Raw genomic sequence first — 23,058 nt, 5'->3', positions numbered from 1 at the left:
TAGGACGTCCAGTGCCTTAATTTGCAGTGTTTCAAATCCTTTATTGTAGTAGGTCCTCAGAACCACAGCCTGTCAGATAGGCAGCAGTGCACGCTTCTTACAAATAAAGAAACTGAAACTCAAGTTAAATGAATTCCACAGACTATCAGAAGGTTTTAAAGATCATCTCATGCCCCCACTTCATTTTTGTAGATGCAGAAACTGACGCCCAGCAGGGGACTACGACTTGTCTGAAGTTATAGGTAGACCGTCCAAGATAGAGCTGGGGCCTCCTCCTGCTAAGTGTGTTCGCACAGCCATGTGCAAGTCCCGGGCCTCCACCTTGGACCCCAGAGTTCTGGTCTCTAAGTGTGTCATCACCTGCTCACGCCCAGACGCCACCACCCCACCCCAGGGCTCTGACGTCACAGCCCTTGGCCAATGAGTGAAGCCCCAGCAATGGGTGAGGATGTGAATGTCAGCTACCTCCCCCACCCCAGGCCCTGTGGTTGCAAAGATGCTCTAACAGGAAGCGGGTTTGAGGAGCTGCACAGCTTCCTGCCCCCCAAGGGCTGAGCAGGGCGAGAAGGGCGAGTGTCAGGCCTGGCCACGAGACACAGCTTCTTACCAGGGTCCTAGGAGCTTCCTCTTCCACAACCACTTCCGTGTGGCCGGGGCCCCAGAGGCAGGAGCTGCTGCCTGTTGCCCAGGCCACCCTCCACCCCCAGTTCGGAGCCCTGCCCCCCTGGGCCCGGCCAAGCCCAGGGGCTGGCTTGGGATCCCATGGAGGACTGGTAGGGCAAAAGGTCTTGGGGGACAGAGGTGATCACTGGGCCAGGCCCTGGGGCTCCGGCCATGAAGTCTCGGCAGAAAGGAAAGAAGAAAGGCAGCTCAAAGGAACGAGTGTTTGGGTGTGACTTGCAGGAGCATCTGCAGCACTCAGGCCAGGAGGGTAAGGAGGCCAGCCCAAAGCAGCTGCTGGGTGGGCCAGCTTGGAGACATGGAGCTTCTCCAGCCTGATCTAATCCGAGGGGCAGAAACAACTCCCAGGTGTTCCTGGGGAAGGGGCAGAGTGGCCCCGGGTCACCACCCAAGAGGCTGATTAGCAGGCAGGACAGGAAATGTGGCTCAGGGAAGACGGGGTAGCTCCGTTGGGTAATGCCTGGGGATGAGGAGGCTGAAAAGGGAATGGGAGCACTGAGGGGAAAGGATGGGGACACTGGAAACTCGGAAGGGATGGAAGAGACAGAAGTGGGAGGGACAATAGCTGGGGATGGGAGAGGGAACCTGAGGGGACAGGGACAGAAAGTGGCTGAGGGGGAAATGGCCGGTCCTTGGGGCCATATGGAAGGAGACAGGAGAAAGGGCCCTGAGGATGGCACTTCAGGAGGACAGAGGTTCCCAAATAGGAAGAGAGAGTTCAGGGGCAAGGGGACAGGGATCTGGCCCCTCTGGAGCCTTGCTGGGCCACAGGTGAGGAGCTGGGGTAGGGATAGCCCCCTCCCCCAGTCTGTGAGTTTCTGGTTTGCTCTGTGCAAAAGAGAAACAGGTTCAAAGTGGAGAGTGAGGGGAGAAACTGCTGAAATGGGAAACACCGGAAGAGTAAAAGAGAAGGCTGAGGCCTGGTTTGAAGGTGGGGGTGGAGGGTACAGAGCAGGGTGGGTGTGGGGACTGCCTGGCCCTGAGCTACCCTGGAGTGGGTGGGACAGCCAGCACAACCGGGGGCTTCACAGGGCCCGTGGCTGCTGGGCTTGGAGTAGCCACCCCAAACCCGGGTATCCTGGCTGCCCAGCCCAGCTTGTTTTTGGCACTTTGAACTCCTCCCAGAGAAGGGCAAGATTCTCGTCCCCCCCCCCCAACACCCCACCCCAATCTGTCATTTCCTCTTTGTCCCCTTCTCAGCTCTGGGGTTGCAGAGCCTGCACCAGAGGGAGGGTAGTGGTGGTTCCCAGCTCATTTCCTGCTCCTAGCCACACCCCTGCATCCCCAGACACCTCCTTCCCCTTTTCTCTCCCCGCCCCCAGGGGGCCCCATCCACAGGCCAGGGGTTAAGGGAAAACCCGGGCTCCAAGGAAGAGTGCTAAACAGCCAAAGCAGGCCTTCTTTGAGCCCTCTTCTTTGGATGGGGGAGAGGGGACCCGCATGGCTGCCAGTGCAGGGCTTATTGCTTTACAAGGGGCTCCTTCCTTTCTTTTTCTTTTTTTCTTTTCTTTTTTTCCTTTTCTTTTTCTTTTCTTTCCTTCCTTCCTTCTTTCCTTCCCTTTCCTTTCCTTCCCTTCCTTCCTTTCTTCTCTCTCTCCCTCCCTCCCTTTCTCCCTCCCTCCCTTAGTCTCTCTCCCTCCCTTTATCTCTCTCTCTCTCTCTGTCCCTTCCCCTTCTTTCTTCCTTCCCTTCCTTCCTTTTTAAATAATGATGATTCTTGACCCAGGGCCACTTATTTAACTGGGGCTGATGTTCTCCTAGCTCTCTGCAAACCCTCAGTTCCATCTCTTCATCCTGGCTCTGCCCTTCCCTGTGGCCCTCCCACCAACTCTATCTTGAAACACTGAACCTACAGGCAGCCAGACCCCAGGCCCATAGCCCTTCCTGGCTTCCACCTGCATTCCCAGCAGGTGAGGGGCATGCTCTCCTGAGGGGGTAGCCATCTGGTTGCTGGGTCCTGACCCTGGGTGAATCCTAGAGCAGAAGAGAAGTCCCCTTGCCCCTCATCAGGACGCCACCTGAGCCCAGATGGAGTGATCCAGGGCAACAGGGCAGCAATAGTGCCCTGCCCCCCCCCCCCACCAGGTTCCTCTTGGTACAGAGAGGAGGGGCAGAGAAAGGGCTATGATGGCTTCTCTCTTCAACCTAAGACAGCAAGAAAATGCAAGTCCAGGCCAGTGGAGTCTTGTGTTTTGGCATCATTTATTCTCTCAGACAGTCTTGTTTTCCCTGTCCTCACATACTTGCTCCATCTCAGCTCCTTTTCTCAGCTCTTTGCCCCCAGATGGGTATCTTCCTTCCCCAAGTCCTATATGTACTGAGTTCTTGCTTTTCTTAATACTTTGATCATTTGTCCGGGTTACTGATTCTCCAGGAGTCTGAGTTTAGGGCCCTCTTCCCTCACCTCACTTCCATTTCCTTAATGTCTCCATCCCTTTCAGTCCATCACCCCCAACCCTGTCTCTAACTTTCATCTTTCATCCCATCTCTCTTATGTCTCTCTTCTTAACTCTCCTGCTCTCCAAACCCTCTTTCTCTTCCCCCATATCCTTGACCCATTTCTCTATGGCCCTGACTCCTTAGGCTCTTGAACCACTTTTTCAAGGGCCTTCTCTGGAGGTTCAAAATCAATAGAGTAGGGCAAGATGGGGAAGATCTGGTTTGGTTGCCAATCATGTGAAAAGGGTTTGGGGAATTTAGGTGACAGCAGACTCTGTATGAGTCAACCAAGTACTGTGGTGGCCAAAAAGATATAGTATGGTGTTAAGTATTGGGGAGTAGAGCAACTGCTTGAACAAGGAAGGGTGCACCACATCTCAGTATTCAGTGCTGGGAACCCGAGATAGGGAACACCCTGGAAACTGGGAGCAGGTGCTGAAGGGATGGAGCACTGCAGGTTGGACTATGGTGAGGCAAGAGTGGTGCCTTGTGCCCCAAATTTAAGGAGAAACTTGCTCTCAGTGTCCTGCAAGGGCCTAGGGCCTCATTCTTAAGGAAGCACTTGCTCTCAAGTTTGTGCAAATGCAGAATTGGCATTTGCACAAGCCAGAGAGTGAGTGCTTCCTTAAATTTTGTACCCTAGGTGCCTAACTTGTCTCATCCTAATCCTGGCTCTGGTATGCAGATGGGCAAAGGATCTGGAAACCAGGGCATATGAGGAGGGTTTAAAGGCAGTGGGTCGATAGATTGATTGATTGTTTCTTTCATTCCATATGATGTATTTTTATCTCAATTTATTCCATAAAGATCTTGGAATGACTTCCTCAAATGCAAAACTTTACAAAAGAATAAATGACTGTAGGAATTGGGTTGAAGGGAGAACAAGAGTAAGAGTAAAAATCAGCACCCAGAAATGCATATTAGATGGTTCTACATGGTTCCTGGAGGTGGGCTCTGAGCTTCCTAGTGGTTAGAGTAAAGAGGTAATCATAGTCAGATATAAGATTCATAAGCTTTATAAGGTGGGGGTGGGGTGGGTGGGGAAGGGGAGGAGGGGGAAGGAGTGGTTCAAGAGAAACAGTTTTTTCTGAGACTGGAGAGGAATTTCTCTGGGGAGTCCCAGTTGATAAGACACAATGTTTTGTCATAAGCAATAATCTCTATTAAATCCCCAAGACATGCCACCAAATGTCATGATTGATTGATGAATGCATTGAGTCATTTAACTAACAATTTATGGAGCACCTGCTTTGTTTCATTATGCTAGATGCTGAAGGCGAGGTTATGTTTGTCAGGAGGTATAGACACAAAAGAAACTAATCATAACAAAGTGAAATAAGTACTGAAATACAGATATGAGCAAAGGGTTCAGAACTGGAGGTGGTGTTTGAGATGCATTTTGAGAAATGCATAGGAGTTCACCAGGCAGGGTCAGAAGGGTAGGATGTTCCAAGCAAGGGAATAATATGATTGGTGGCACCAAGGCTTGTTCACGGACTAGCAAAGGGCTGGATCATAGGTTTTGTGGAGCAACTGGCTAGAGCTGAGGATGAAATTGTGGTCAGATGCGGTTTGTGAAGGGTCTTCTAGGCCATGCTGAGGAGTTTTTTATTCTGTGTCTGTAAGGTAAGCCTTGGGGATTGGAGGGGGGTGGAGCAGGGTGTGTGTGTAGCAAGGGATTTAAAGCAGGGAAGTACTTTGGAAAGATAACTGTGGTCGTGTGGAGGTGGGATTCAGCGGGTTTTGGGGGACTATCATGTCCGAGACACTGGGTCAGGTAATATGAGGAATACCAAGGTGGAGCCCACTTAGATCTTGTCCTTAAGTAGCTCACCACCTAGTGAAAGGGGAGGGGGCTGGGTCCGGGAAGATAATACCACTTTTTGCACTCTTGAATTTGAATCCTGGTTGTAGCTGGGTGGTGCTGGGCACTTATTCTTTCATCCTCAGTTTTCTTATCTGTAAAATCGGGACTAGAATACCTTATTTATAGGACTAAATGATACAACGTATATAAAGGAGTACAGTGCCTGGTACACATATATAAAGGAGCATGGAGGTGCTTCGCTCCTTCCGAACGGAACTATTTGAAGGTCTGTCACTATTTTGAGTACCTTCCTAGGACAGAGCTAATATCCATGAGCTTATCAGAAGGGATGCTTCTCTCTAATCCTCATCAGCCCCATTCCATTTTGGTTTGAACTAACATTCCTGTAGGTAGAGTGTTATATGCAAATAGATGTTCAAGACCAGTCCTTTACCCTGCCTCCCCTTCCAACCAGACTGCTGCCCCTCATAAAATTCTGGAGTAGCAATTAGAAATTACAGAGAGACACATTTCACTTCAACCTAAGGCAGAAACTTCTAACAAAGGAATGGGCAATCTGGAGAGGCAGTGAGCTCCCCATCACTGGAAGAGTTTATGCTGAGGCTGGATAACCCAATGGGCAGAAATAATGTAAAGAGGATAGCAGGTAGATGGTGATGATCAGTAAGAATCTTTCTGGCAAGTTTTATTCCAGGAGCTTTGCCCTCAGTGCCACCTTCTCTGATGCTTCCACTTCTTAGACCTGCTGCAGTGTCTGACTTCTCAGACCATCTTATCTCTCTTTCTCTGGCCCATCTGTGTCACCAGTGCCCCAGGTGCTAAGGAGCTGTGCAGAGTTTGTGGAGGAGTATGGAGTGGTGGATGGGATCTACCGCCTCTCTGGGGTCTCCTCCAACATCCAGAAGCTTCGGTGAGTCAGGCAGAGGGGGGAGGGCCCTGAGGCCAGGAGGCCAGGGAGCCAGAGGACTGTGGTGGGGGTTGGTGGGGAGAGCAGAGAGGTGGGGAAGGGGAGGTGGGAGAAGGAAACACAGATATCAGGAACTGTCTTAGGGAGGAGCGATAGTCTCCTCAGGGAAAAGCTGAAACCACACCTGCTCCCCTCACCCCATCATGTCACACATTCATCTGTACCCCACGCACACCCACCCATTCTTTTAAAAAATTTTGATATAATTCACATATCATAAAAGTCACCATTTTAAAGTGTACAATTCAGTGGTTTTTCATCTATTCACAAGGTGTGCCATCATCACCACTGTGTAATTCCAGAATATTTTTTTTTATCCCAGAAAGAAACCCCATACCCGTTACCATCGCTCCCCATTTCCCCCAACCCCCAACTCCTGGCAACCACCAATCTACTTTCTGTCCATATGGATTTGCCTATTACAGATATTTCATAAATGGAATCATACAATATGTGGCCTTTTGTGTCTGGCTTCTTTCATGTAGCATAGTGTTTTCAAGGTTCATCCATGTTGTAGCATGTATTAGTACTTCATTCCATTTTTTGTTGTTTTGTTTCCTTTTTTTATTATCTTTTTTTAAAGGTACATAAATCACACAAAATGTTACATTAAAAAATATAAGAAGTTCTCATATACCCCACTCCCCACACTCCTAGTCCTCCCACATCGACGACTTCTTTCATTTGTGTGGTACATTCATTGCATTTGATGAGTACATTTTGGAGCATTGCTACACAGCATGGATTATAGTTTATGTTGTAGTTTACACTCTCTCCCAGTCCATTCAGTGGGTTATTGCAGGATATGTAATGTCCTGCATCTGTCCCCACAATATCATTCAGGACAACTCCAAGTCCCCAAAATGCCCCAATATCAGATGTGACCTCTCTACGCATGCCTCTTCTGTCACTTTTACTGAACCTGTGGTTGGTGCTGGGGTTGGTGTATGCTCAGGAGACTTCTATCTCTGGACTGTCTATGTGCCAGCTGGGCCCTGAGCCTCAAAAGAGTTGCAACACCTACTCTCCGGTTCGTTGAACTTACCCAGGTCAGCTAACAGGGAGAGGAGGATGGTCAACCATCATACCTGAGAACCGAGTGAGTCTATAGCTGCAAGCAGGAGAATTCCATCCATCAGCCATATGGGATCTAAGTCCCCTCTTGATTTAGAGGTGGAGTGGACTTCATTTCATTTTATGGCTGAATAAAACTCCCATGTATATGCCACTCTTAAAAAAATCATTCATCAGTAGATGGACGTTTGGTTTGTTTCTGCCGTTTGGCTATTGTGAATAATGCTGCTATAAACATTCATGTACAAGTTTTGGTGTGGACATATGTTTTCAGTTCTCTTGGGTATACATACCTAGGAGTAGAGTTGCTGGGTCATGTGGTAACTCCATGTTTAAATTTCTGACCAGTTTTCTAACCAATACCTTTATGCATCTTCACATCCACATCTCCACATCTCCACAGATGACAGCTTTTTCTTGCTGCCTCACACATATACATGCCCCGACATTCTCCTTTCAGATCCCACACTGTCAACCCACAGCCCTGCCTGGAGCCCATCTCTACAGCTCCCACCTCTCCCCAGATTTCCCCCACCCCTACCACTCCTGACCACTCTGAACCTCCCCAGGCAGGAGTTTGAGGCAGAGCGGAGGCCAGACCTGCGTCGGGATGTTTACCTCCAGGACATTCACTGCGTCTCCTCCCTGTGCAAGGCCTATTTCAGAGAACTGCCAGATCCCCTGCTCACTTACCGGCTCTACGACAAGTTTGCTGTGAGTTGAGAGCAGGGAGGTGGAGAAGAGGGGCTTAGGGGTGGCTGCTTTGGCTTGATATCCCAGGTGTGGCACATTCCGGCCAGAGTCCTCGTGATCCTAAATGACAGAGACAATATAGCATTACTGAGGAATGACCGCCCCCCCCCACACACACAGCAAGTCCCCTGGCCCCTGCGGCCTCTGCCCTCTCCCTGTCCCTCTTTCCTTCACTCTTCTTCCACCGCAGCCTTTCCCTTCCCGGCCTGCACACTCCACATGGCTGCAGTGGTGGGACTTGGGGAGAGTAGAAGCCAGACTGGCAGTGCTGGGAAGTCCTGGGAAATCACCCAGACCAAAGTTGCCCCACAATTAAGAGAATGAGATCCCTTTTTAGAAGTCAAAACCTTTTCAAGGGTGTGCCTCCATTAACTCTCATTGAATGCTGAACAGCTTTTGAATGAGAAGACACATGACAAAAATGCTGTCCTGAATTCAGTAGCACTTTTTTTTCTTTCAAGAGGTACTGGGGATTGAACCTGGGTCCTCATACATGTGAGGTACATGCTCAACACTGAGCTACACCCGTTCCACATTAATAGAGCTTTTAAAACAAGCTGCCTTCTATTGAGCACAACAGCACTAAGAGGACCAGAACAGGAGAGGCACTGCACTCAGTCTACAGAGTGAGGCCGGGCGGGTGGGGTCTCCCTAGACACCTTGATGTAACCAATGGCCGCCGGGGACCCATAAGGTGGAAACCACTGATGTAGTCTAGTGTCAGAGCTCTACTGACAAAGAGGCTATGGCACAGAGAGGGGCAGTGAGTTGCCCAAGGCCAAGATTCAGCTGCCAGTCTTGTTGGCCTCAAATTCTGAGCTCCTTTACTATGTCAGTCAGCCTTGGAAGATCTGGAGTGGGAGTGGGGGGACACAGCATACAGCACAGATTGTTCCTGAGAGTTGGGCTTGGAGCTCTGGGTAGTAAGCACAGGCATGTCTTTTTTTTTTTTTTTTTTTTAAAGATTTATTTCTCTCCCCTTCCCCCGTCTGCCCCGGTTGTCTTTTCTCTGTGTCTATTTGCTGCGTGTTCTTCTTTGTCTGCTTCTGTTGTTGTCAGCGGTACGGGAATCTGTGTTTCTTTTTATTGTGTTATCTTGTTGTGTCAGCTCTCTGTGTATGCGGCGGTGCCATTCCTGGGCAGGCTGCACTTTCTTTCGCGCTGGGCGGCTCTCCTTACCAGGTGCACTCCTCGTGCGTGGGACTCCCCTATGCGGGGGACACCCCTGCATGGCAGGGCACTCCTTTGTGCACATCAGCACTGTGCTTGGGCCAGCTCCACATGGGTCAAGGGGCCCACGGTTTGAACCGCAGTGGTAGACGGATACCCTAACCACTGGGCCAAGTCTGCTTCCCAGCACAGGCATTTCTGGGTCACTACCTCGTGCTCCCTGAACTTTTCCGCCCAATCAGGAGGCCGTGGCAGTGCAGATGGAGCCTGAGCGCTTGGTCAAGATCCTAGAGGTACTTCGAGACCTTCCTGTCCCAAACTACAGGTGTGTGGGGCTCTACCACCCTACCAGAGGGTCCGACTCCAGTCTCCCACTCCCCCCCCGCCCTTGCCAGACCCTCTCTCCACCTCTGCCTTGACCTATCCCTCCCCTCCCAGCTCCTAGGCCCCGACCCTACTCCTGACCAGGGTGCCTGCCATGTGGCCCCTGCCCCATGACATCCCTTTCCTGCAGGACGCTGGAGTTCCTCATGCGGCACTTGGTGCACATGGCCTCGTTCAGTGCCCAGACCAACATGCACGCCCGCAACCTGGCCATTGTGTGGGCCCCCAACCTGCTGAGGTGGGAGCGTGAGTGAGCATGGCGGGGGGCTGCTCCAGGATGTGGCTGTGGGGGCTCATGCAGCCTAGTGAGAACCAGGCAGGGTCAGGATTGCGTTGAGTGGGAAGGAGCCCGCCCTCTTGGGCCCTTTCTCTGAGCATGAATAAAGCATCTGGGGACAGGGCCTTGTGCTTCCCTCAACTGTAGAGCTGAGCTCTGGGACTAGAACACGACAGGGCCTTGGTGAATGCTGAGACAGTGTGGAACAAATGTCTTGCAGCCTATTGCTCCTGCTATGCACTGCAGACCACTCACTGTGGTACAAGGCAGGCTATGAGCAGCCCCATAATTCATGACAAACAAGGCACTCTGGGTCTGCAGAGGAAGCAGAGATTGATTCTGAAGAGGGTGTCCATAAGGCTTCCTGGAGGAAGTGGCATTTAAGACTTGGATCATACATGTGGTTTAAGAGGTGGAGATGGGGTTAAAGGCACACAGGAGAGAAGGATAAGGTATTTCCTGGGAGGGTTCGTGGGGGAGGTTGGTGGGACTGGGGGGAAAATAACTCCACATCTCCACAGGTCCAAGGACATAGAGGCGTCGGGCTTCAACGGGACCGCGGCCTTCATGGAGGTGCGCGTGCAGTCCATCGTGGTAGAGTTCATCCTCATGCATGTGGACCAGCTCTTCGGTGGTGCTGCCCTTTCTGGTCAGTGTCCTCCCTGCCCACCCATCACCACTCTGTCTGGGGGCCACATCAGAATTAGAGAGGGCCTCAAAGATCAACTAATGCAGTCTCCCCATTTTGTGGATGAGGAAGCTGGTCTCATAGAGAGGAGATATTGGCTTATGGCCACCTGGAGAGGACCCTGGAGAGAGAATGGCACCATCAGGACTTAAGCAAGGCTCTTCTACTCTCAGTCCAGGGCATAGCTCGACCCCTTGCGATCGCTATGCTGGCCCCTAAAGCTACTGATGGCTTATTCTCAACCCCAGCCCACCGGATCAATGGCCTGGGGTCTTCTGGTCCTCTCTGTCCATGGGAGCACCTTCTTGAGGAGCTGGACATGGAGGGCTTGTCCTTACGGGCCTCTGACTATATTCTTAGCCTGGTGGTTGATGAGGGGGAGAGGGCAACGATGGGCAGAATGCCTGAGGTCCTACTCTGGTATCTGTGCCTGATTGGCAAATTCCTTTTCTTTTCCCAGTTGGTGAGGTAGAGGGTGGATGGCGATCACTTCCAGGGGCCCGGGCACCTGAGGACTATATGCCCAGGTCTCTGCCCTACCATCTGCCTAGCATCCTGCAAGCCGGCGATGGACCCCCCCAGATCCGGCCCTACCACACTATCATTGAGATTGCGGAGCACAAGTAAGACCTCCTTCCTCGGCCCTCCTCCCCTGCACTGACTGCCAGCTCCCAACCCCCGGTTATTTATCTATTCCCTGCAGGAGGAAGGGGTCTTTGAAGGTCAGGAAGTGGCGATCCATCTTTAATCTGGGGCGTTCTGGCCATGAGACGAAGCGTAAACTTCCACGCGGCGGTGAGGACAGGGGTAAGTCTGGGGAGGTGTGGGGGAGGCTCTGATGAGTGTGTGCAAAGCTCTGGCTCTACGTACATCCCTGTCTTGCAGAGGACAAGTCTGATAAGGGGACACTGCGGCCAGCCAAGAGCATGGACTCACTGAGTGCTGCAGCTGGAGCCAATGATGGTGAGTACAGGAGTGTACTTGTGCTTGTGTTGGCCTGTGTGTTGTGTAGTCCATGGCATGGGTCTGGATGCATCTGTGTGTAAGCACATCTGTGAAGGTACCTGCAAGAGAACAACAGTATTATTGGTGAGACAGAGTATGTGCATCCTTGAGTGTGTGTGTCTGTACATGAGGCCAACAGTGTTCAATAATTTCAAAAGTATTTAATGAGTGCTTATTACACACCAGCCACGGTACTGAAGTTGGGTTTACAGTGGTGAGTTTACAGCCTAATGTATGTGCATTCATTTGACTGTTTGCACATGGATGTAAGTGAAAGTATAATGTGGATGAAGAAACAGCATGTACACATGTGGGTGTATGTGTAAGTGATAGCAAGTCACAGCAGGTAGGGAGAGCTGTGACTTGCTACCTGGTGGAGGGTTTGCAGTAGGTGACAAGGGAAGCCAGACTGGTGCCTTCCAGGTTATCCTGCCTCTCAAGGAGCACTCTTCAGAGCCTTCCTGAGGTGTTCACACCCCCGGCAGCTGAGACTATTGCCTATCTGGCCCTCTCTCTCCTCCACAGAGCCAGAGGGGCTGGTAGGACCCAGCAGCTCCCAGCCAAACTCACTGCTGTTGTCGGAGAGCTTGGAGAATGATTCTGTGGAGGTGGAAGAGAGCGAGCAGGAGCCTGAGGCAGAGGCACTGGGCGGCACGAACTCTGAGCCGGGCACACCGCGAGCTGGGCGGTCAGCAGCCCGGATTGGGGGCAGCAGCCGTGCAGAGCGCTGTGTTGGCGTCCACATCTCAGACCCCTACAACGTCAACCTCCCCCTCCACATCACCTCTATCCTCAATGTGCCCCCGAACATCATCTCCAACGTCTCCTTGGCCAGGCTCACCCGTGGCCTCGAGTGCCCTGCCTTACAGCCCCGGCCAAGCCCTTCCTCTGGCCCAGGTCCAGGCCCAGGCCCTGGCCCCCCAGGTGAGGACTGAGAAGGGGGACAAGGACTGGGAAAGTGGGCCAGGGCTTTAGGCTGAAGTTTGGTTCTGATGCTTCCCGGCCTGGGAAGGGCAGAGGTGCTTACCTTTAGCTGCCTCCCCAGATTTGGGGTTGGGGGAATCCAGTAATACCAGGTTTTATGAAATCCATGGAGAGATGATCTCTGGTAACCTTCTGGTTAGTGCTGTATTCAAGAACGGGGGTCTGTGTCGGACACATACAGCATGGATTACTAAGTACTGGGATGGAAAAAATATGTAATAGGTGATTGTAATAAAAACAATAACATTTAATAATAACAGCTAACATCAACCAAGGGCTAATTATGTGCCAAGCGCTTGGTAGGCATTAGCTTGTTTAATTTTCTTATAACCTTATGCTAAGGTATTGTTATTCATATGGTACAGTGGAGGAACCTGAGCTTTAAGTCAAGCAAATTGCAATTAATATAGGTAGGAAGTGGTAGAGCTGGGATCTGGTCTCTACTCTGACTCCAGTCCCTGAAGTGTCACTGGGAAGTACAAAGTCAGCATAGAATAGTGGTTGAGGGCATGGGCTATAGTGTTAAATAGATTTGGGTTCAAATTTTGCCACTTGTTGGCTGTGGGACCTTGAACAAACCCAAATTTAATCTCTCTCAGCCTCAGTCTCCTGATTGGTAACATGGGAGCACTACCTTATATAATAGTTGTTTTGAGGGGAAAACAAGACAATGCTTTGTAAAGTGTACACCACAGTGCTTAGCACCTGGTGGGCGCTGAATAAAGGGTAGCAGCAAGCCAACGGTCAGGGGCATTGGTCGGGGAGGATCAGCCATCTAGACTATCTGCTGGGAGTATTGGGCTCACTCTGTATCAGTGCTAGGAAGACCCACATGGAAAGGGTCAAGGCTGGCCTGGCCCTTTAGATTTCTGGGACTACCTCTCTCTCAACAGATGAGAAGTTGGAGCCAAGTCCAGACCCTGGTCCCCTGGCTGACTGCAGCCCAGCAGAGGTGGCCCCTGCCCTTGAGGACTCCCTGTCCCAGGAGGTGCAGGATTCCTTCTCCTTCCTAGAGGACTCAAGCAGCTCAGATCCTGAGTGGGTGGGGGTGGAAGATGGGGAGGTGGCCAAGGCAGGAGCAGCAGGAGCAGCCTTCTCCCCTGGGGAGGACGATCCTGGGATGGGCTACATGGAGGAGCTCCTGGGAGTTGGGCCTCAGGTAAGAAGGAACTGTGCTGGGTGTGGGGGTTGAATGGGGTCTGGAGGGTGGGCAGGGCCACCTGGTCCTAAGCTACAACGCTATGCTTACAGGTGGAGGAGTTCTCTGTGGAACCGCCCCTTGATGATCTGTCTCTGGATGAGGCACAGTTTGTTCTGGCTCCCAGCTGCTGTTCTCTGGACTCTGGCAGCCCCAGGCCTGAAGCAGAGGAAGAAGGTGGGGAGGAAGTCTTCCTAAGTGCCTACGATGACCTAAGTCCTCTTCTGGGGCCCAAACCCTCAACTTGGGAGGGTCCAGGGAATTTGGAGGAAGAGGAAGCAGGGTGCAGAAGACAGGCTCCAGGACAGGCTGAGGGAGAGCAGGCATGCATGGAAGTTGGGGAGGACAAGGAGGCTGAGCCTGGAAGCAGATGGGATGTTAGGGAGGAGGCTGAGGGGAGTCCAGAGACTGAGGTGGGGGCTGAAGAGGCTGGTGGGGAAGGAGAGAAGGCTGAGGGAGGCCAAGACATGATGGTCAGTTTGAGAGACTGGAGTGGGGGAGAGATAGAGGCCAAGGGAGAGAAGTCCAAACATCAGATGGAAGCTGAGAATATGGAGAAGGCTAAGGGGGTGAAGGAACCAGGAGGAGAGCAGGGTAAAGACAAGGAGAAAGAAAGCGAGACCGAGAGAAAGGAAGAGACTGAGGAAGGAGGGGAAACCCAGACAGAAACTGGAGGGGACCCAGAATATGGGGCCCAGAAACACCATGTTGCTGAGGAGAGCTGGGAAGTTGTATACAAGCAAGAGGCTGAAGGAGACAAAGAGGATGAGGTCAAAGGACAGAGAGGGAACGAGGACCAGAAAGCGAGAGAAGACCAAGGAGATGGTGAAGACAAAAGTCTGGAAGAAGCAGCTGGAGGAGGAGCAGGAGTGAGCAAGGAACGGGAGAGTGGGGATGGGGAAGATGAAGGAGACCAGAGAGTTGGAGGTGACCAAATAGAAAAGGGCTCCCTCCCTGAAGAGTCAGACATAGAGTGCCTGGAGGTTGACAGTGTTAAAGAGGGCAATGCCAACTCCGCTGAGGGGGAACAGGCAATTCCACAACCAACCCGGCCAGAAGATATGGCACCTGAGGGGCAGCCCAGTTCAGAGAGCTGCAATCTGTGCCTCTGTCCCCCTGGTTCAGCTGGTGGTGTGGGCATGCGTCTGGCATCCACCTTGGTTCAGGTACAACAGGTCCGCTCTGTGCCTGTGGTGCCTCCCAAACCACAGTTTGCCAAGATGCCCAGTGCATTGTGTAGCAAGATCCATGTGGCACCTGCAAACCCATGCCCGAGGCCTGGCCGACTTGATGGGACTCCTGGGGAAAGGGCTTGGGGGTCCCGAGCCTCCCGCTCCTCCTGGAGGAATGGGGGTAGTCTTTCCTTTGATGCTGCTGTGGCCCTGGCCCGGGACCGCCAAAGAACTGAGGTTCAGGCAGTTCAGCGGACCCAGACCTGTCCTGGGGGTGGGGACTACAGCTTCTTTCCCAGAACCTTCCCCTGTAGCATGACCCCGGCCCATTCTCCTCGGCCCCTTAGCTGCCTGGAACTACCATCTGAAGGCACAGAAGGATCTGGACCCCGGAGTCGGCTTAGTCTGCCCCCCAGAGAACTCCAGCCCCCTGACTCCCTTATGCCCCCCCAGCGCCGATCATATGCATTTGAAACACATGCTAACCCTGGGAAAAGTGAGGGACTGTGATTAGGACCAGAGCACTAGGCAAAAGGGGATCAGTCACTTGTCTTGAATCTCTAGGGCCCATGATCAGCTGTCTCTTTTGCAACCTGAAGAGCTGTAGTGCCCAACTCTATAGGCTTTGGCCCTCCAGCTTTTCTTTTTTGGTTGTGGGAGGTCACAGCCTTGGTTGGTTTACCTGAGCTTGTCTCAGACCTAAAGCACTTATCTCTTAGGAGATTCCTAAGAAATCCTGTTTCTAGAGAGTGCAGTCATTGGCCAAAGAGAACAAAGGGTAGGCAGAAAACTCAGACAGAGGTTTCTCAAAGTGAGGAATGGAGGGGGAATTCCAGCCAACTTCCTGCCCTCCTCTGAGGCTGTGAATGTCTCTTTATGGAAGCCCAAGGTGGAGAGGAGACAACAAGGCTAGGTCAGAACCTATGGCATGCAAAGACTCCTAGAGTTACCCAGCCCTGTTCTGTTACTGGATCCTTGAATACCTCTTGAACTCTGAGCTTCAGATTAGGAAGGAAGGTGTCCAGGAAGCTCTTTGGATGCCTCAACGTTTGTTGGAGAGACTGACCCCTTTCCAGCTCCCATCCTCTGCCTCCAGTCACCTTAGGGAAGAGGGGTCCTGTAGAGATCTCTCCGGCCTTTCCTTTTCCCTTTGGAACAGCTTCCTCCTATCTCAGGGAAAGGTAATGGGGGTCCCTCAGGCCCTAGGACTGCTTTTCCGGACAGGATGAGGCCACAGGTCCTACTCTAGTAAGGTGCATTGTCTCAGAATAAAAGTTGTATTTTTACATGTAAATAGTGTGGAGTAACATTATTCTTACTAAAGTTTTGGGTTGTAGGTATCATCTCTTCATGTTTGGGCAAACATCTCTTTTTATTATTTGGGTGTTCTTCCTCAGCAGTTGTCATGGAGATTCGTGGCTAGAAACTAGAGCTGGGGTTCACAGTGGTCAGGAAAAGGGGAAGAGAAACCTATATTTACATAACACCCATTATGTGCCAGGAACTGGGCTAGGTATTCTTTGTGCATAGAATTTATCTCCTTCATTTTATTTAATTTGCATAACAATTCTGTAGGGTTGGTATATCTACATTTAACCCAAGAAGAAACTAAGGCCCTGTTGAATTAAAGAGCTAGCCAAAGATCTTGAAGGTAAGAAGTGGCAGATGTGAGTGCGTTTGACAGCCAGGTTTGTTGGGCCCCAGAACTAAGCTCTTCTCATTACACCACTCTACTCCAAATCCACTGCGGTTAGGTCCTGACTGGGGAGAATGGTTTCACAACAACCAAGCCTGGGGTCTTTGGGTGAGGGTCGGCTGATGCAAATACAAGGGAGTATGCCCAGACAGCTTTCCTAAATTCCAGATGGAAACTCTTCAAAAAAGACGTCTTGATCCAAGATGGCCTCCCAAATGGCCCTTGTTAAAGATGGCGCCGCCGGCCTACGTCCCTTCCGGACTAAGGCTGGCCTCCCTCAATCCCTTTCTCCCGGGACTAAAAAGGCCCTGCCGAGCACAAAGATGGTTGCACAAATTAGTCATTTTTCGCCGGTTCCTGCTCAGACGGCTCGGACTTCACTGTCATCGTACCGGGATCGCAAGAACTCGGTTCTTTCCGCACGACCAGAACCCCAAACACCTCCGCATCCCTCAGCCCGCAGAATGGGCAGCGAGCGGAAGTGGGGCGGCTCAGAGGCTACGAGTAGGTTGGGAGGGTTCCGCCCCTCACCAACATGGCCGCGGGCTGGGAGTGCGCATGAGCAACTGTCCATGGCGCTACCCGGGTCCGGAGGGTAGAACACGGTCCGGGAAAAGCAGCGGCTAAGGCGACTTTGGCCGGTGAGTGCAGGACCGGACGGGAGTCTAGAGAATGGCGAACCGGCAAAGCAGGGCAACTATGATTTCGTTTTAGTTTTTTTAGGTTAGGGAACTCCTTTGGAGGAAGCCTTTGTTTTGGGGGAGGGGGCCGCGCCTGGTTCTTTATCTCCTACCCCCCTTTGTGGGCCGAACTCGCTCCCGCCCCCGAGCGCGCACACCCCCGCCCTTCTACGCTCCACGACCGCGGATCGCAGCAGCGGGCGCCGGGCCGCCGAGGCCCTCGGAACCTCCGGCGCCCTTTCTTGCCTCCTCTGCTGAGCAGCCGGGGCGCGGGGTGAGTGCGATGGGGCTGGCGGGGTCAAGGCGCGGGCTCTGGGGTGAGCTTCTGGCGAGCTCTCAGCTCCGTAAGCATCTACTGGTTGGTGGGCCTGCATGGAGACACCGCATTCCCAGGCAAAGTCTAGGCGCCTGACTTCTTTCGGGACCTGATTTTTTCCCCCTTTGTGCCCAGACTTAGCAAGGGCTCTGGCTGGTCCCTCCTTGCCTGAGCATGCATGCCACAACATCCTATACCAATTCCGTGTCGCACATCCTTAATGCTCAGGAAATGATTTCTGGTATCCAATTGAGATTTGACTAAGTAGCCTGACCCCGTTGCTGGGTGTCCTCAGAGGCTCCCCCTGGCCGAAGCTGTGGATAATAGGAACGCCTCCCTATTTCCTGCCCTCTCTTTACCTCTTTTTGCAGTCAGCGTACCAGGCCTCGGGAGGGGCACTTCCTCCTCTGATTTGAGGATGGAGGGGCAGGTGGTCCTGAAACACTAGTGCTACTTCCTTTTAGGGCCTGGGAGCTCCTTGCAGCCTTTCTTCCTCTGGCAGTTTCACTTTCAGTTCCTTTTTTTTTTTTTTAAATACTTTCCTTGGACATGGGCTTTCCAAGGCCTTTCCAAGGCCTATCTGCTGAAGATATTCTTTGGATAAGGAAAGGTTTAGGTTGGGGTAAGCGTATGGAGAGAGTTTACAAAAATCTTGCCCATTTTGTGTTGGGATTATTGTATTGCCTTGTACAATATAGCTAATTCTTTCTGGAGGTATCTATCTGTTCGGCCCTTTGTTTTTCCTACCCTCTAGCTGAGTGTCAGGGTCCTAAAGTAAGCATTTTATATTATGGATTGAATCATGTTCCCCAAAAAGAGATGTTCCAGTCCTAATCCCTGGTCCTGTGGATGTGAACCCATTTGTAAATAGGATCCTTGAAGATTTTATTAGTTAAAGTGAGGCCAAACTGAATCAAGGTGGGCATTAAACCAATATGACTGGAGTCCTGATGAGAAGAGGAAATTTGGACACAGGCAGTAGGAGACGGAAGGAGACGGATGGCCATGTGGCGGAGGCAGAGACCGATTTACAGATTATTAGCAAGCCATTAACCAGAATGCTCCAGACTTGAGAGAAAGCATGGTTCTTCCGACAACTTGATTTTGGACTTTTAGCCTCCAAAACTGTGGGACAATAAATTCCTGTTCTTTATGCCAATTAGTCTGTGGTATTTGTTATAGCAGCCCTGGCAAACTAAGACATTTTGGGAATAGATTCCTCCCCCATTGTCTCTTTTCCTTCAGAACCCTGAGCCTGGGGTTTTCCCCATTCTTGTTGAGGCTCAGGAGTTGTCATGGCAACACATTAGCAAATATGTTCTTCAGGAAGGATTGCTGAATGAAACTGAGAGGTCTTAAAGATGCTGCACTTGGGCTTTAGGGTCTCTAACAGATGACACATCTGGACACCCCAAAATAAGAGCCCTATCAGTAGAATAGGGCCCAAGGGCCAAGACTGGTTTTTATGGTTAGGGATGGTTTTCCAGGGGCAATGGGCTTCAGTCTTTCCCTCTTTAGAGTCAAGAACAGAGATTTCTTGGTATATAGAATATGGCTGAGAAACTGGAAGAAGCAAAGGTGTCCTTGGCCATGTGTTCTTTGACAGTGATGGTCTAACATGGGCCTTCCTAATCCCTTGAAGCTGCTGATGTGGCATATATATGTGTGTGTGGCATATATAATAATGCATCCAGATATATTGTTTCTCAGTCTTGTAGTTCAGTTATCCCCTCCCCAGATGGAGTTGGAATAATAATGGAGGAGCAAGGAACACTATTTGTAGAGTGGCTTTTTAATCACTGCAGCCTAGTTCTAGACAATCGAAATTGGGTTTTGTTCTTGGCTGTGTTTCTATGGAGTCTAGGTTTTAGGACTTTTCAGTTTCCTAGACTTTTCTTTTCTAGGCTTTTCAGTTTCCTAGACTCATTGCAAACTCCCTGATTTCTCTAAAGACTTAGCACACAGGGCTGTGAGGCAGGAGATACGAAGACCTCCAGAGAAGGACTAATTCCTCGGATGTGCCCCCTCACAGAGAGATGAAGGGGTGAGTGCAGAAGATGTTGGGTCTGGGATGGGCAGTAGGTGGCCTGGGAGAATGGTAATATGGCTAAAGCATTGGCTCTGGTGTCAGACTTGGATTCAGGTCCCAGCTCCATCGCTTACTAACTGTGTGATTCAGTTTCTCCATCTATAAAATGAAGGTAGTGTTACCTACTTCATAGGGCTGTCCTTAGTATTAAATAAGATAGTGCATGTTAAGTGTTTAGCTCAGTACCTGTGCACATAGTAAACACTCAGTGAATACTAGCTTTTGGCATTCCAATCTAATCTGGCATTTGTTGGGAACACCACTGAGTTTGGGAGCCATTTATTACCAGGTCAGTGAACTTCCCATCCATTTCTTTGTCTGTCCTTTTGTCCATTCCTCACAAATAGGCAGCAGAAAACAGCTGAAACAGAAGAGGGGACAGTGCAGATTCAGGAAGGTGAGTGGTGACAACAGATTTGAGAGCACTTCATTCATGGCCTCCCTGCCACACCTCCCTGTGTGCCCTTCTTTTAAATGGCGCGCAAGTGGAGCAGAGGGAGAAAGGCGGTATCTCATAGACCTTGCCTCGGTTTTTTTAATTCAGGTGCAGTGGCAACTGGGGAGGACCCAACCAGTGTGGCTATCGCCAGCATCCAGTCAGCTGCCACCTTCCCTGACCCCAACGTCAAGTACGTCTTCCGAACTGAGAATGGGGGCCAGGTAAGGGAGGGGGCCAGGTGGCTGCAGGTGTGACCTGGGGTTGGGATTGAGGGAGGTATATGAATATGTCTTGGGGAGACCTGGTGAAGATGTAGATGATTTGGGGGTGGATGAGGCATGGAGTAAAGATTGGTGTGGACTAGAGGTTATGCTGGAACATTTGTAGGGCAAAGAAGGGGGTGGGTGGCTGAATTTACATCTCTGAAGAACTCGTGTTTTGGGTCCCTAACCAAGGGAAGTCAATGAGGCGCCCTGGGATCCCAGCACTTACTTTTTTCTTCTTTCTTCCCCTCCTCCTTTTCTCCACACTCTAGGTGATGTACAGGGTGATCCAGGTGTCTGAGGGGCAGCTGGATGGCCAGACTGAGGGCACTGGCGCCATCAGTGGCTACCCTGCCACCCAATCCATGACCCAGGTACAGGGGTATGGGCTGAGAGAGGGACTAGAGCTCTGAACAGTAAGATGAAGATGGGAACCAAGAGAATGGGGGTGAAGCTAGAGAAGGTGTGGCATCTGGGGCTGCGTTATCCTTAGGCACTAGGCTCTCTCTTTCTGGGAGTCCCTCTACCTTCCTCCAAGTGATAGAAGCTGTAGAGTGGTATGGTGAGAAACTGTGTCTGTCACTGGACTCTGTTCTCTTGCTCTCCTTCCCAGGCGGTGATCCAGGGCGCATTCACCAGTGATGATGCAGTTGACACAGAAGGGACAGCTGCTGAGACGCACTATACTTACTTCCCCAGCACTGCAGTGGGAGATGGGGCAGGGGGCACCACATCGGGGAGTACAGCTGCTGTTGTTACTACCCAGGGCTCAGAGGCACTGCTGGGACAGGCCACGCCTCCCGGCACTGGTGAGATGTTGTGTGAGGGTGCTGGCTGTAGGGACTAAGACAGTCCAGGGGACGTGGCTGATGGGCATTGGGCCTTTACTCTTCACTCCTTAGGTGATCACTATTAAGGCTCTTGCAGGCTGTGGGCTGCCCTTCCAAGAGGAGGAGACATATTTGTTCAGAGGAGGGTCCCAGGACCTTGGCTTCAGAGCTTGAGGGAGGTTCCTAGTTCTGTGTCCTGACAACCTAACCTGTGTCTTCACAGGTCAATTCTTTGTGATGATGTCACCACAGGAAGTGTTGCAGGGAGGAAGCCAGCGCTCCATCGCCCCTAGGACTCATCCTTATTCCCCGTGAGTGACGTCCCCCGCCCCAATTACTATGAGTGGTCTTGATTCTAGCCAAACCTTGTGTATCCTTATCCCAAACTCCCATCTTATTTTTTTGTCCTTGCCTCACTCTGGCCTTCCTGGCCTCTGTTAGGAAATCAGAGGCTCCCCGGACGACTCGGGATGAGAAACGCAGGGCTCAGCACAATGAAGGTAGGTATGATCAGGGTGTGAAGCTAGAAGCTGACAGGTGGGATTGGGGATAGCTGTGATGTTTGAAGGTGGAGGCGAGTTGGGTAGTTGTATCCTGGGCCTGTGGCAAGTTCTTGCCAAGTCACTTCATCCTTCCCCTTCCCTTACAGTGGAACGCCGTCGCCGAGACAAAATCAACAACTGGATTGTGCAGCTGTCCAAGATCATCCCAGACTGCTCCATGGAGAGTACCAAGTCTGGCCAGGTCATGGAAACCCTAGTAGTGGGCAGGATGCCTGAATTCTGTCTCCCGGTATTTCCAGAAGTGGTAGCAAGTGGGGCATCCTGGTAGTGGTCTTTCCTTATCTCTGTAGAGGCTCCTGTATCCCTGAGAGATGTACTATCTTTAGGGGAATATGAGGTCCAAAGTGTGAAAGTGCTTTTGGAAGGCAAGCCAGGTATCTTATATCCTAGTCCTTGTTTTGTTGGCTTTTTCTTGCAGAGTAAAGGTGGAATTCTTTCCAAGGCCTGTGATTATATCCAGGAGCTTCGACAGAGTAACCACCGATTGTCTGAGGAACTGCAGGGGCTTGACCAGCTGCAACTGGACAATGATGTACTTCGACAGCAGGTCTGACCCCTGCCCTCAGTATAGCCCTTTTTCTTCCCCCCCAGTCACTGACCCAGTTTGGAGCTCCCTACTTGGTACTTCACAGAGAGGGCTTCACCACTTTCCTCTCACCAGTGGTTGTCTGATTGAGTTCATAGACTTGTCTGTGCCAACTTTTCTACACAGTCCTTTACTGCCTCCTTCCCATGTCAGGTGGAAGATCTTAAAAACAAGAACCTGCTGCTACGAGCTCAGCTGCGACACCACGGAGTAGAGGTCGTCATCAAGAATGACAGCAACTAACCATGGGGATCAAAGAGCTTTGGGCCCTATAGCCCCTTTCTGAGGACTGAAGCTAGCCCAGGAGCACCAGGCTAGTCCTGTGCCCCTTTCCTTCACTGCCCACCTCTGGCATGAGACTGGGGGGGAGTTTGGAAGGTGTGTCTTTGAACTGAGGCCAGTTGTATAGCAGCCCACAGTGGTGTGAAACACAAATGTGGACATGCACTGACAGCCTCACCCACCCCTTCCACGTAGCCCTTGTGCTCCTCTTGCACAATGCATGTGCTGTCTCCATGCTGGATAACGGACACACTAAACTGGGGTGCTTGTCCTGTGCTTGCTTAGAGTGCCCAGCAGAGAGTCTGCTGACCGGTAATGCTCTGGCTTGCCCCAGGACTCTGGCACTTCCACTGATTCTTCCTTTCCTTGGAGCTGAGGTTCAGATGTGCACTTGACACCTCTGGAGAAAAGGCTTTAGCAAGAAGTGGGGGAAGGGGGGCTTAGCCATGGCTGCTGCCCTGGGAAGAGGAGCTTGGCCAGCAAGCAGCAGTGACCTCCGCAGAGGTCTCTGGAGCCAGGGAGAACAGGAGGAGGCCTGCTTGGGGCCTTTCCCCCTTGTGGGGGCATTTATTATTTTCTTTTCTTTTTTTTTTTTTTAAAGATAAAATTGTTCAGAGCCACAGCTGTTTCCTACTTCGCCTGCATTTGTGGGTCCGCGGGAGGAAGGGAGGGGGAAGACAATGCTCTTAGTCAG

The 23,058-nt window shown here is 51.4% G+C and overlaps 2 protein-coding genes and 1 long non-coding RNA gene across 13 annotated transcripts; 2 read left to right on the top strand and 1 right to left on the bottom strand.

The window, feature by feature from the left end:
* The first annotated feature begins 478 nt into the window (after positions 1 to 478).
* On the top strand, positions 479 to 15,914 carry ARHGAP30 (Rho GTPase activating protein 30). Of its 2 annotated transcripts, none has more exons than XM_058309969.2 (12): positions 479 to 931; positions 5,756 to 5,858; positions 7,559 to 7,703; positions 9,155 to 9,237; positions 9,427 to 9,534; positions 10,095 to 10,222; positions 10,722 to 10,884; positions 10,965 to 11,068; positions 11,147 to 11,224; positions 11,792 to 12,190; positions 13,144 to 13,409; positions 13,502 to 15,914. In XM_058309969.2, exons 1-12 carry the CDS (start codon positions 835 to 837, stop codon positions 15,128 to 15,130), a joined length of 3,303 nt encoding a protein of 1,100 aa, XP_058165952.1. In that variant the 5' UTR covers positions 479 to 834; the 3' UTR covers positions 15,131 to 15,914. The 2 variants fall into 2 exon arrangements, with proteins under 2 accessions (XP_058165952.1, XP_058165953.1); XM_058309970.2 differs by having other exon boundaries at positions 511 to 931; positions 13,144 to 13,238.
* On the bottom strand, positions 7,698 to 19,763 carry LOC131280906 (uncharacterized). Of its 3 annotated transcripts, none has more exons than XR_009188584.1 (4): positions 19,688 to 19,763; positions 12,294 to 12,412; positions 11,198 to 11,325; positions 7,698 to 7,802 (listed from the first exon to the last, which is right to left on the bottom strand). It is a non-coding gene; the product is annotated as an uncharacterized lncRNA (long non-coding RNA). The 3 variants fall into 3 exon arrangements; XR_009188583.1 differs by having other exon boundaries at positions 12,294 to 12,447; positions 19,688 to 19,757; XR_009188585.1 differs by lacking the exon at positions 7,698 to 7,802 and adding an exon at positions 10,216 to 10,382 and having other exon boundaries at positions 12,294 to 12,447; positions 19,688 to 19,757.
* On the top strand, positions 16,817 to 22,986 carry USF1 (upstream transcription factor 1). Of its 8 annotated transcripts, none has more exons than XM_071207526.1 (11): positions 16,817 to 16,957; positions 19,265 to 19,356; positions 19,749 to 19,798; positions 19,946 to 20,030; positions 20,376 to 20,477; positions 20,717 to 20,912; positions 21,157 to 21,244; positions 21,375 to 21,433; positions 21,583 to 21,725; positions 21,915 to 22,043; positions 22,236 to 22,986. In XM_071207526.1, the coding sequence occupies exons 5-11, from the start codon at positions 20,379 to 20,381 to the stop codon at positions 22,323 to 22,325; spliced, it is 804 nt and encodes a 267-aa protein (XP_071063627.1). In that variant the 5' UTR covers positions 16,817 to 16,957; positions 19,265 to 19,356; positions 19,749 to 19,798; positions 19,946 to 20,030; positions 20,376 to 20,378; the 3' UTR covers positions 22,326 to 22,986. The 8 variants fall into 8 exon arrangements, with proteins under 8 accessions (XP_071063627.1, XP_023447375.1, XP_023447377.1 ...); XM_023591607.3 differs by having other exon boundaries at positions 19,946 to 20,061; XM_023591609.2 differs by having other exon boundaries at positions 16,817 to 17,270; positions 19,946 to 20,061.
* The last annotated feature ends 72 nt before the right edge of the window (positions 22,987 to 23,058 follow it).

The sequence above is a fragment of the Dasypus novemcinctus genome, chromosome 13 (genome assembly GCF_030445035.2).
Source record: "Dasypus novemcinctus isolate mDasNov1 chromosome 13, mDasNov1.1.hap2, whole genome shotgun sequence".
Classification (NCBI taxonomy): domain Eukaryota; kingdom Metazoa; phylum Chordata; class Mammalia; order Cingulata; family Dasypodidae; genus Dasypus; species Dasypus novemcinctus.
The sequence above is the reverse complement of the archived record's forward strand: the minus strand, read 5'-3'. Positions and strand labels throughout refer to the sequence as shown.